This window comes from Crocodylus siamensis, chromosome 1 (genome assembly GCF_052110815.1).
Source record: "Crocodylus siamensis isolate JL-2025a chromosome 1, ASM5211081v1, whole genome shotgun sequence".
In the NCBI taxonomy this organism is placed as follows: domain Eukaryota; kingdom Metazoa; phylum Chordata; order Crocodylia; family Crocodylidae; genus Crocodylus; species Crocodylus siamensis.
In genome coordinates, this window is record NC_143395.1 from 406,483,418 (window position 1) to 406,497,296 (window position 13,879).

The 13,879-nt window shown below is 41.6% G+C and overlaps 1 protein-coding gene across 1 annotated transcript; it reads right to left on the reverse strand.

Moving 5' to 3' along the window:
* Window positions 1-891: 891 nt before the first annotated feature.
* Window positions 892-13,379, reverse strand: HIKESHI (heat shock protein nuclear import factor hikeshi). The gene is made up of 5 exons (XM_090030617.1): window positions 13,225-13,379; window positions 11,714-11,951; window positions 6,238-6,389; window positions 3,893-4,011; window positions 892-1,112 (listed from the first exon to the last, which is right to left on the reverse strand). Exons 1-5 carry the CDS (start codon window positions 13,252-13,254, stop codon window positions 1,058-1,060), a joined length of 594 nt encoding a protein of 197 aa, XP_089886743.1. The 5' UTR covers window positions 13,255-13,379; the 3' UTR covers window positions 892-1,057.
* Window positions 13,380-13,879: the final 500 nt, after the last annotated feature.

The following is a 13,879-nucleotide window of genomic DNA, read 5'->3' on the forward strand; positions in this document are numbered from 1 at the left end:
GTGAGGACAGAGGGATCTGTAGTGATATAAACTATTTGGAGCTGAGCAGTTGGCTGTGCTGTTTGGAATACCGGCACTCCAGGCCCCACTTTGAAGAAGGAAACACCCCCATTCCCAGGACCTTTGTGAAGTGAATGCACTGCAAATTGCCAGGGAAGCCAGGAACAAAGAGGAGCCAGGGTCTTCAGCTCGCTCCTTGACAAAGCATGCCAGGGTTGGCTTCAGGGGGTCTTTGGGGAGAGGGAACTGGATATTCTTCTTGGGGAATCTAGTGGCAGAGCTTCCCCTCAAAACAGGCATCTGTAACAACTGAATCTTTCATCATATTATGGACAAGAGGATGGAGACAGTTCGTGTTAAAAATGGACATCTATCTAGTGTCCCCATTGCCAGTAACCAGTGTTGCCAAAACACTTTCATAACCCTAACAGGGCTAATGACAAACACAGAATACTACTTATTGCCCATAAAGTGGCATGCAATGGTAGTTTAAAGGTTAATTAGAGAAATTAAGGGAAAAAACAGGACCAAAGACCCTGGGGCTCAAAAAGGAAGTAAAGATAAAACCAATTTTTAACAGCTGGGAAATGAAACTCCAACTGCCCTTGCAGAACACAGCGCAAGTTCTAAGACCATAAGGGGTTAGTAATACCAGAAAGAATGAATATTATGTGAGCCTGACAGTGTCACTTGAAAACAACATGAAGAATGCAAGTCAGTGGCTGGAAAATTAAAGCCGAGATATTTTACACCATTTGTACAGACCACTTAAAACAGGAAATAAATTACAAGTTTACACCAGAGAACTATTTTTAAATATGAATATGCAGCACTGACTTCTTGGAATGTTTAGCGCTTTAGTTAAACAAGAACAAACAAACAATGATAAAACACTTTTTAAGGTTTTTAATTTTAAATGTTTCAAAGATTTTATAAAAGCTTCAAGTTTGTCTGCTTGGGCTGATTATACTATCCCAGTATTCTTTAGTAGGGTCATTTACTGAATCTTTAAGACAGCACTGTAGTCCAAGAGCACTTCACATGACATGATTCAAGATTATGTTTTCCAGAAGAGAGGATTCTGTGTCAGACGTCTTTGGAAGTTCTCATACCTAGAAGAGAAGAGTGTGTTGGCATTAAAATGACTTCCAAATTATGCAATTCAAGTATTTGAACTTCCTACCTCACTAGTGACAAGTTAGTGCCTCTCACATGCAGCCAGCTGTGGACCTAAAATGCACTGCATTTTAAAAACACTTTACAGAACAAATAGACTAAAATGATACTTCTCCCTGACAGGTAGTAGGGTAAAAATGAAACTACCTGATGTGGCTGTAATCAGAATAAGAGATTAAAAAATTCTTACCAGTTTACAGAGAATGCTTACATTGATCTTGCTTTTAGGTGCATCGGGTTTTCATTTACAATATTAACCCCCACAACAAACTTTCAAAGACATGATTAATTCCTGCTCTGGCCACTGTCTTCTACTATGCTTCTCTTTCAGGGATTTTCCTCCCTTTTCATTTGTGCTGTACATAGTATATAGCAGGTGCTAATAAAAACTCCCACAAGGAATAAGGACAGATCAGTTATATTTAGGGTTTAAAAACAGTACCTGCATTAGATGATCAAAACATTTAGAAGAACTCACATACAAGATAAGCCATCTTTAAAACTGTCTAGGTGAATGCTTTGAAAAGCATGTGTCCCAGGCTAGGAACAGCTGACTTGAGGGAAAAGGAACATTTGGGCCATGCTGTCAAATGAGTACACTGTGCATGTCTATACTTACAAGGATTTGTCAGTATAACTATACTAGCAATGCTACCCCAAGGGTATAGATATCACAAAATCAAATAGATAAACTGTACCAAGATGTGTCCCAACACAGCTGATCTGCTTTATTGGGTGAAACCTGTTGGCCATGCAGAGACAATGGATAACACATTCCCTGCTTACAGAGATGCATCTTGAAGATTCTCAGGGGTGTCTCTGTAAGTGGGGAAAGCTAAGCAGGTGCTCCCAGCGTTAGGGAGGCCCAATCAGGGAGGGATTAATTAAAAAAAAAAAATAAAAAAATCAATGATTACAAAAAATATATATTTAAATCAGACTTAATCATAATTTTTGTTAAGATACTTTTTGTTTAAAAAATGAATTTATATAAAGTTAGTTTTAAGATATGTTAAAACTCAAAGATATCATCATGGAATAGGGATTATAACTTCTAATTATATACTATTTGAGAGGATATATTCATGTAACCTTTTTTGAAGTTTTCTAAATAGGTCACAACAGGCCATGAACTATATTAGGGGCCCAATCTCATAGGGTTCCCAGAGGCTCCTCTCTAGGCTAGTCAAGATTAAAGAAAACAACTCTACCCAATGGGACTCAGTGCTCAGCCTAGAAGATCCCATTAAGCATCTCTGTGATGCTTAGTTTTAGTTCTCAAACTGTGGATTTGTGCCTCCAGAGATCATAGACAGACAACGTTCTTTGGGTAGATACAGTATCTTTTAGACCAACTAAGTACAGGAAGCGCTCTGCTAACCAGCACCTTACACACCAGCATGCTCTATTAACCGGCATATCAGCTTGTAAGGTAAAGTGAAACCGGAAGCCCCCCATGGTAGGAGAAGCAGCAGCATCTGTTCAGGCCACTCAGTTAACCAGCATATTTTGTTATCCAGCATCCCCCATTCCTGGGGGTTACCAGATAACAGAGCTTTTACTATAGATGGAAAAATTGTTCTTTGCAATCTTTTGGGCACAAAGGTCTGTCTTCAGACATAGGGATAGGTTGCTGTCTCCAGAGATAACATCTTTGTTAGCAGCAGTATACGGAGATAAGAGATAACAGACCTGATTCCCCACTCATCAGCTCTATTGTCTCTCTGCAAGTTTGTATACACAGTCAAGCCCTTACATTTCTCTGAAAGTGCCAAGTTTCAAGAAGTTGAAAGAATAAAGGATATTACACAACAAGAATGCACTGTTTGTAGAAAACAATGATTAAATTGAGGCTTCCTGACAAGTAATTTAAGTCTATTTGCTTTAAATCAAATCCACCCTGGGCCTAATCCCACACAGAAATTCCCAAGATGCATAGAAGCAGGCCCCTCAAGCCCTGGGAATGCTTGCTGGGGCAGCTGGAGAGTGTGGGCACCTCCAGGGCTGCCCACACACTCCTACCATTAAGCAAGTAGATGTCAGCCATGACAAAAAGTGGCAGAAATTATTAATGACCTTTGTCGCCCCACAAACAAAAGCATTTTTGACACGACAAAGGGCATGGTCATCTATTTGTTTTTTACTTTGTGCTGCCATAAAAGTTGTTATGGTGGCACAAATGTGACATCTGTTTTCAGCCTCAGAGAGACAATTTACAGCAAATGCAGCTTAACCCAGTCCCAGGAATGGAATATGCTGAACTCTTAACAAGGACATTTTGCCTGTTTAGCTGCGTCTAACATTAGTCATTTTAATGACAGCAAGGGCAGCTAGGGTTATAATTTTCTAACACCATAAAAACAACACACATTGTAATGGTAGTTCAAACCTAATAGACATTAATTCTTGTTATTCAAAGGCAACATTTTCTGCTTTCCCATACTAAACAACACTACAAAAGGTAGAAAGGCTTCCAGAACAAGCATATCACAATTGCAGGGATTAAATTGCCAGTGGTAAACAAAACTGTTCTTGGGGTAGCTGAGGCTGAGAAACAGAACACAGCTATTGACTACACTGAAGAACTTGTATGTCAGTAGGGAAACAATGTCAAGTCATTTTTTTGGAGGCTATGAAGGTAAATTCAGTATTATGAAATCTATAATTCCAGTAACTAGAATAAGTCAATTGCTTTGAGATAGATGTTTTCCCTTACCATTTAAGAACTACATTAGCAGGAATGAAAGCTTCAGAGGGATTTGGCGTCATCTGAGCCTGAGTGACAGCAAACGACGAAGCAAAGTTATAGAAGTTATCCAGCATCTTCTGAGTAAACTGAAATATAAAACCTCAACTTTATAAATGAGTACTTAAAACTTTAAGAACACTTTTTGCATTTAAAATGCTGTACAAAGGACTACTCAATCCTCAACTCCCACATAAAATGGAGAACATGTTCCTTTCTAGGCAAGTGGAGAAAACAAAGTTTATGCTGAGTGAACAAGTAAGTCTGTTTTAGAAAGGACTAGATGTAGAGGTTCTAACTCCCGGCCTTGTCCTCAGACTCTTCCTCTCCTGATGGAAGACCTTTTAGATATGTCCAATTCAATGCACCTACTTCTTCACTTCTATGAAACCATATTTTTATAAGGTTTGCTTAAGGAAAGTCAGAAGTGACCTCAAGACAGAAATAAGGACATTTTGTAAATCTCTGCGATTATAAGATGACACAATGGTAAGTCTAGAACCTTTTCCTCCAAAACTGAATCAGAAAGAACATTAGTTGATCATGCCTCTGTGGGCCTTTTATTTTATATTGTTTCCCTAGTGGTTAATTCAGGTTCAGTCTAGTAAAATAAAGAGACATTAATCCCACAAGAAATACTACTATTCTAATCATACCACCACTTATCTCTTTCCTTCAAGTTGCTTGCAATGGTCCCTTTTGTAAATGTGCCCTCAGAGTCATAACTCCTACTGAATTCCTATGAAACAGTATTAAAACTGAAGCAAGCATTTATTTTATACACATGGTATTGGAGAAGAAAAAAAATTGCAAAAAGTGACTTACAGCAATCAAACATCTGTCCAAAGAAGTAGCAGTTATGCACAACTGGTCACAAAATACATAACAAAAGTAGCTGGTGGCCCTGACCCAGCAGCAACACTAGAAAAGGTGGAACTGCTTCGTATTAGTATGGCATAACAGTATAGTTATTCAGAGGAACAAAACCTAAGAACCTAATGACGAGCTGTTTCCTCTGAACAACTAGTACCTGATAGTGTCAGGGCCCCTTTTAGTCCTGCTTTTTATCTTTATTTCCTGGTTATCCTTCCAGACAAAAAACAGAAGCTTGGGTCTGAATTTTAAGTGCTTCTGACATTGTCTCAACTCTTCAACCGTTTGGGAGACCCTGTCTACGTGCCACCAGGGCCCATGCTGTCCCTCTGCAAGGTAAAAATGGGGAATGCAACATAACATACTGTATTCCAGCAAGTAGCCCGAAGTGGAAGATTTTGCAAAACCCCACCCAGAGAGGCCTTAATCCAACACAAGAGGCAAGGATTTCTTAGGGTGACACCTTTTACTGGATCAAGTTTGACAAGCTTTTGAATGCAAGACATTCATTCTGAGACTTGACAAAGAAGTCTTGCATTTGGAAGCCTGTCTAACTTTATCCCAACTACATAGTTGGACTAATAAAAGATATCATCCTAAGAAAGCCTCACCCTTCCCATAATTGCTGGACCAGCATGGCTACAACATCACTCCTACACTACCATAACGTGTATGTTTATCTAACACCTGAGAGGTTACAGTCTGGAAGAGCAGAAAGGGGACGGAGGTGCAGCTAGCCTGTTCCACTGACAGGATCACAGGGATTTTACCCTGTCATCTGAGTTTCACTTCCCATCAAACATCACCCACCTCCCTTCAGTGGAGGCACTGAATTCCCCCAGCAGTCAGGAGGGACTATATATATGAAATGGGAAAACGTGCCAGCATTCAGTAAGAGAGTATAGATAGTTCAGTACACACTGACACACACACATACTTATCCAGGTAAATTATTTTTTATTTTTAAAAGAAGAAAGTTCTTAGAACTCTTAGGACTTCATTACAAAAACTGAAGCTAACCCACGGCATTAAGATAAGATAGATCTTCGACTGTTCCTGGCTTAAATTCAGTGAAGGGAGACAGGAGATGCTTGATGGGCAGTGAAACATGGATTACAAGATTTCTATGATACTGTCACAGGAACAGGGCTAATTGCACCACTGTCCCCCTCCTGCTCTTCTGAAGTGAAGCCTCTCTGTGTTAGAATTATATATACATGAAATAGGAAAGTGTGCCTGTATTCAGTAACAGAATTTACATTTTAAGTATGCAGGCCACGGCCATGTCAGAAGTGTACAGCCTAATGAAGAGGGCCAAATTAGGTTTAATAACACAATTTTTCACTGTAGCATTTTAAGTGCCTGCATCAGTTTTTCCAGAGATCTCTGTTCTTAACCACCTCCTACCGAGCACTTAGCAAAACAGCATGCTGTTTAGTTACCTCAGTGAACGAGTCTACTGATGATACAGCAGCACTTGCGACAGGAGTTTGCTGGGCCAAGTTTTCCAGCAATTCCACCGAGATTCCGATCTGGGCTACAGACGGCGTCTGAGGAAGGTTCATTGCACCAAAGGGGTGTTGGCTCCCTTTCCCTGAAAAAGAGCACAGCCATCAGACTTGGCAGCAGTATGACTACAGCACTGTTTAATGACACCCAGAACTCCTTAGGAATAAGGGCTTTTTTCCTTACCAATGAGAGAGATTAACTTGCCCACAGTATTATGAAGAACTGCACACAGCCTAACGATGCAACAGGTAACTTTAAAATGCAGCTGTTTCTTTATTCTTTCTTATATACTGAAGAATGCATTGGCAATTGCTAAAAGTACCTTTTTGGGAAAAAAATTGCAAGACAGAATTAATTATTTTTACAGTTTCCTATTATGTAAACAAGTCTTCATTTAATCAGGTGCATTGTTTGTAAGTAGGTCTGAACCATTTGAACTTCTTGCTACTACTTATTATGCCAATAAAATAAGGAGCCTGACTTCAAACACAAGGGAGTATGATTTACAATAAAACCCAATTTTTTTAATACACATGACAGTTTCCAGAAAAATCCCAGAGACAAGTAATACAGTTACAGCTTCTTTTGATTTGGTCATTCAAACAGGGAAAAGACAAAAATATTTTGTGCTATTGAACACAACTACTACGCAATGTCTAAAATATTTGACCAACAACCCTTGGGCGTTGAATACATTTTTAGAAGACAAGGTAAAGAAGCCAATACCTTGAACCGCTTTGAAAAGCAAATACAAACACTGGAGAACTTGTATGAAGTTCCTAGCATTTCACACTGCACTAAAAACGTGAGCAACTCTTCCTGAAGTCTGAATACAGTTCCAAGCTATCCCTTGTAGAGCGCTGCCTAGTAATAGTCTAGACAGAAAGCTGTGTACTGGCACAGTCCACATCAGAAAGAAATGGCTGTAAAATAAAAATACCCTTATAGTTACAAAAGTTATTTGAGAACTTCTTAATGTGGCTCTAAAGCATCCTTAAACTGCATCCCTTTTACATAGAAATCATTCTAGCTCACATCACTTTCGTCTTTTAACCAGGGCTCTAAAGCCCAAACTCACTTGGGATACTACAAAACCATCAAGATTCACTAATATCTGCCACTCCCTACTGCCCATATAAGTGATGTCACTGGGATAAGAACAAAGATTTGGGGGAAGCAACAGAAATATGTTACCATTAGCATGTGAATAATACCTACCACCACACAAGTTTGTAGTAGTATGAGAGTATCTTGCTACTGGGAAGCAAATACTCAGTACCATGCTCTGGACAAGAAAAGGCATAGCTATAAGACATTGATTTCAGGGTCAACACACCAACATATGGCATTGCAGGATGTAGACAGGTCTTAATGAAAACCACCACTACCAGCTGACCTAATCCAGCTGCTAAAAATCTCAGACAATGAGAGTAGCACAAATCTATGTCCCACCCAAATTCACAGAAATCAAGAAAGGAAAAACAGTTAATTCGTCAAAGGTCTAAGCTAGTAATATGTAAGAAACTGGAAAATATTCTTCTCAAAAGCATCTTCAAAACTAAATTACTTCTGAAAAGAAGGCACAGTTCAGATTACACTAAATTTTCCCACATACGTTAGTAGCTACTATGTATAGTATATGTATAGTAGCTATGAAAGAAAAAGATGGCTCAACTGTCAAAAACATTTACTTTAAGGTTAACCCAACCCAAACATATCAGCCAAGCTCCTTAGCACCAAAAAGGCAGTTGCAGAAGCATCTGAGTCCAACTTGCCCAGCTAAGAGGTTGGGCAGGGGATTTGTATGAAATAGTTTGGACAGGGATGACCACTGCCTCAGGTAAGGGGCTGGACAAGATGATCTCTGGAGATCCCTTCCAGTCCTACTTTCCTATGATTGTATGAAATGTTGCTACCTTCCTCTCCCCCAGTAATTACCTTTTTACCCTATATGGAAAAAACTCAGTATCAGACAAATGTTTTTGTTCATATGCCACTGCTTTCTTTAATTACACTCCATGACTGAGGGCTTAAAAAATTAAAAGGACTGAAATGATCTGTACATTTCAATTTAGCAAAAAGACAGGTTAATTTATCAGTTTTAGTCCCTCAACTATGTAGTGATGCTTTGTGAAACACCACAAATACTGAAAGTCAATCTATGCTGCAGAGACCAAATAATTCATTAGTTTTATAAGATTAGGCTGTGTAGAAAATAGCCCCTGGAAATCAGACTTCTAACTGAACACTGCATTCAAGTTCCAACATCATCACATTTATCATCATCAGAAATTCCAGAAAAAGACAATTCTACCTGCAGAGTCCATTTTGGCTGCCATACTTCCCAGCCGGAGCCAACATCCTACAGTAAGTAGTGTTACGTGGAACATGTTAGAACATATATTTTTAATATGAAAAAAATCATTTTATTCAAAATTATTTTGAATAAAATCAGTACTTTTTCAGTTCTTGAATACATAATAGTCACTTACTACAAACGCAAATATTTAACACCTACATTTTACAAACAAAAACACCTATGATAAAGTACAACTTGTTAAGGCAAAAAAAATAAGTATTCTATGGCATCAAAATACAGCCAAAGTCTGTGATGCTTTTTGATTGACAAGCTTGTCTGAACTGCACAATTTTCTGAAACCTGCAAGCATGACCAAGAAAGGAAACAGGAACATGCCAGCAATGTCTACTGGAAGAAAATACAGAAGCAGTGGAAGCAGAAGAGTGCAGCCATTAAAAAAAAAAAAAAAAAAAAAAAAAAGAATTGGCAAAAGAATTTGGCATTTTTCCCTCAATGTTATCATTGTTTTGAAGGATTATGCCAAAAACTGGAAAGAAAACGGAAGCAAGTGATGACTCTTGATCCAAAACAAAGGGGAATGCATGGCACTGACAAAGCCATGTTTGTTTGGTTTCAGGATGTTTGTTCAAAGGAACATTTTGATACAACACAATGAATTTCAGACAAACACTGACTGACGATAGAAATGCATTTGAAACACTCAATTCAGCTCCAATTTGGAGAATTTCAAATTCAGGTCACTTCAAATACCACAAAGATGTGCAAGCCTTCCAACCTTTCCTCTGGACCTGTATCTAGAAGAATCACCACACAGAGCTCAGGATTTCTGAGCCAAGGAGTTCAGATGGCAAGCACTGGTGTCCAGTATGATTATTCCCTAACTATCCTTGCAAAGGATCCTAAATTTAGTTAGGCACATATGGTAAAAACTGATACAAACATAAGAAAAATTATGCAAACAGATCACAAGAGCAAGCCAAAAAACCCTTTTTTTTTTTTAATAAAGTGAGCTGTAGGCACTCTCTCAGGTTTTAAGTGATAAGCCTCCACACCAGTTTAATTAGGAATCCAGTAATATTTAAGTGCTTAGTGCAAACTGAGTGCATTATTGTACCTGATATTTACAAACAGAACTACTACACAAGGCCTGTTACTAGACTTGTTACATACTGCACTTACAAGCACATGGAAACAAAAATCAAACCTCCTACAAATGTGATCAGCTCACTGCACATTTCACATCCTATTAGCACACATAAGTGTACATGGCATGCATTACTATTTTACTCTTCTTAGCACTGCAGAAGCAAAGTAGATTTGGCAAAAAAAGTAGGATTCTGTTCTGACTTGTTTGAAGGACTACTGAATCACATCCCAATGAAGAATTGTTATTATTGTAAAGATGAAGGAGTCAAAAGACCACTGTTATAGCTGTTAAATCCACAGATGAGCTTGTAGAGCTTGCAGTTAGCTAAAACCAGAACTGATCGTGACTGAACAATAGAGAATTCATAATGAAATTATATTTACACTCTGGATAGAAAGACCACCCACCTCTAATTTGTGTAATCCAACGCATATATTGCAGCTCTCAAGAGTGCTGTCTACACGATTTCCTAGAACTGTTTCAATTTTATTCGGTTTGGTTGGGATGTGCAATGAAAAAAAATGGCTAATCTAAATAAGCCTAAAAGCAGAGGCTACTGTTTGGCTGGGAAAGTAAATCAGCTTCACTGGGAAGTAAGCAGTTGATGAAGTGGTACTAAAACAGCAGCACTTTACTTTGTAGCAAAGGTGATTGCTCTTTCTCTCTGAAGAGAACAGTGCCAATGTTTGCTCAGAGAAAGTAAATTGCTTTAATACCTTTTCCCAAAGAATAAAACATTAAATATACATAGGAATTCTCAAAAGACCTCTCAAAATTTTGTAACTGAGCTAATGCCATGGTTTACCACAACCTTAACAATCATCTGGGCTGCCACTATCAAGATTATGCTGGTTTTAATGGAACAGCTAGAGAACTAACTAAATAACACGGTTTGAGAAAAATCATATCAAGTGGAACAGTGCTGCTTAAATCTTTTTTGGACACTAAAGGGAGTAGAAATAGCTGAAAGGTGAGTAAAGAAAACTAAAATAGAACCATCTTACATAGAAGACAACTGCATCATCTATTTGTTAATTATGGTTGCGCAACATGGCATTCAAATGATGCAGAGTTTAGAAATCAATAGAAAAATCCATGTAATTAGAAGAGACTACCCCCTGAATTCTTGGGTCTTTTCCCAGAAATGTAAGACATGCAGTAAATACACTATTTAGTTTTCAAGAGGCTGCTTTTATGAAGTCACTGTATCTGGCTTCTAGAAGTAAACGCCATTAGTAAAAAATGAATCTTTGTGCTACAGTAAATGTATCTGGTTTTGGCAACATAAGGTAATATAAGATTCCTTATAGGCATTTCTTCCTACTCAGCTAATGAATATGCAGAGTATGCTTTACCTTCTAGATGCCATTTATATACAGTCTGTTGAAACAGACAAATGCAAGTTCTCACATGAACACATCCTGAACAATTAGAAGTGAGAAACGCTGCTACAGTTGCATGTAATTAGATACCATTAGTTCTGATCAACTGTGCACAACTCAGACTGAAGGCCACTTCCAACACAGCTTCTGTTCAAAGAAAACATCACACTGCAGGCAGGAATCTGGACCTCACATGCAGGGGCACACAAAAAATAAAATTTCTGCATAGTGAGAACAGTCTGAAGTGATGAAGAGTAATCCGACTCAACGTTTTACTTTTCAAATCCTCTTTTGTTTTTTATGCTTACGGAATGACAATAAACGAAGCCTACAGGACTGCCCTGGCAGACTGCATGCGGCCCACAGGCTGCACACTGTGACTCCTTTGCTCAAAATATAAATACCAGGACTATTAAGATCCAGTTGGAGGACAAATGTTTGACTTCCCAAACAACACTTCATTAGTTAAACGCCCTAATATCTTACTGTAGTCATTAAAGAATATGCACGCATTTTGCTGTCAGTGATACTGTTTAACTACTATATTTTCCTGCTCTTACCAGATTTTAGACCAGAAATTTTGAAGATGGCACTTGGTTTCTCATTGGTGACAAATCCCAGCAGCTGCCACACTGCCATCCCACTCTGGTCAGGATAGCAGAAATAGACAGATCCTCCCATGCCCTCTGGAAATGGGATGGTTCCCAGCATAAAGACCACTACGTGGTTGATGTTTTCATAGTCAGGCAAATCAAATACAAATTTATCTTCAGCCACCTGTTGTGCCACTGCTTGCACCTGGAAAACAAAACCAAGTTTCAGTTCTCGTACCTTAGTTTTGACTCCATCGGTGAGCAACCTGATGTTTTCTGAAACATCAAGCAATTGCAGGGAGGGAAAGCAAGGAATGTGGCAGCTTAAGATTTGTAATCAGCCCTAGAGAAAGCCAAATGCAGCCGCACAGCAACTGTGTAACAGGCTATAAAAAAGGGATTTACGTTCCTCATCCCAATGACACAGATGCCACGCCACACCCAGGATATTTTGGCTGTCTGTGTGCTGAAGAGTTTCCCCAAGTTGAAAGCAGGCTGCTCAGGATGGTACAAACCGAACCATGGGAACCAGCTTCGCTAAGAAACAAGGCAGGGCTTCATCCATCGAATTCATGGCACCTGAGCCCATGTGGACAACACAGCCACATATGCTCCCTTCCACCTCAACTGAAGTAGCTCCTGCTATGCACCCACCCGTCTCAGCTACACCAGGCCCCGCAGCCCCCAGGAAGGAAGAGGGCAGGGGCAGTGAAGGGGCTGCAGCCACTTGCTCCAACCCAGCAGCAAGTCGCTGAAAGAAGGCGGCAGAGCCAGGCAAGTCCTTGCACAAGGGGCTGGAAGCAGTGAGGGACTGGATCAGGAGCTGCACTGCCTCCAAGGCCAGGAGGAGGTAGAGAAGCAGAGGCAGAAGAGCCCAAGCTGCCCTACCCCATGCTCCCCTGCCCCATGAGCAATGTGCTCCAGCCCCCTCTCCCATCAATGAGGTCCCTCAGAGCCCCCCCAAGCCTGCCCCCCCTTATGTGTAACAGCTCCTAGGCCCCCCAAGCCCCTCCCCTACCAGTGACATGCCCCACCCCCTGCAGCCCCTCTCCCCATCAGTGACATGCCCCACCCCCTCTGCAACCCCTTCTACCAATGACATGTCACACACCCCCTGCCCGCAGTCCCTCTCCGACCAGTGATGTGCCCCACCCTCTGCAGCCCCTCCCTCATCAGTCACGTGCTCCACCCTCTGCAGCCCCTCCGCCACCGGTACCCCTTCCCAATCCCCCTATAACCCGACCCCCCTGCAGCCCCTCCCCACCAGTGACGTGCCCCACCCCCTACAGCCCCTCCCGCAGCAGCGACATGCCCCATCCCCCCTGCAGACCCGCCCCCCACCACTGACGTCCCTCCGAGCCCCTCCAATCCCCGCCTTATCAGGGACGATTCCTCGGCCCTCCGGCCCCTCCCCCCACCAGGGACGTCCCTCGGGACCCCCACCTCCGCGGCGCCCCTCCCCCTCGCCCGCCACTCACAAGCCTTCCCGCCACCAGGCAGCCGAACATGGTGGCACCGCCAAAACGCTCCGGCCGCAGAAGCTTCTTGAACAGCCCGGCCGCGCCGGAGCCTACATACCGCTCGCGCTGACGGAAGCGGCTGCGTGACACTACCCCGCCTCCGCTGCTAGGAATCACTTCCGGGTTGAGGAGGAAACTCCAGCGCCCAGCATGCTCCGCGCCGCCAAGCGCTTGTGGGCGGGGGAAGGACGCCGGTGCGGGGCATGCTGGGAGGCAGAGCACGCATGCGCCAGGGCCGCTCACGGATGTGATTGGGCTTTCGCTGTTGGAGCGCTGGAGGCGCTTTCAGCGCGTGGCGATTGCGCTGCATGTGTGCGCACGCGCTCGTTCGCAATAGCTTTACGCTTGTGACGTACGTCGGTCTTGACGCGCTTCACCCTGGGCGTGCAACCAACCAAAAAAAGACGGTTGTGAGGGGGCGTATCTGTGAGAAAAGACTGGGGTGTGGGAGCTTTTGGAAGAGACGAACACAGCCCAGATCAGCGGTTCTTAACCTTTGCTTTGGACCGCAACCCATTTGTAAACGTGGATGGCCCATCTGGTATTGGGTTACAACCCTCCGGCGTGGATCTCCTGGGGACTGTTGAGAGCAATTCAGAATAGGATGTTTTAA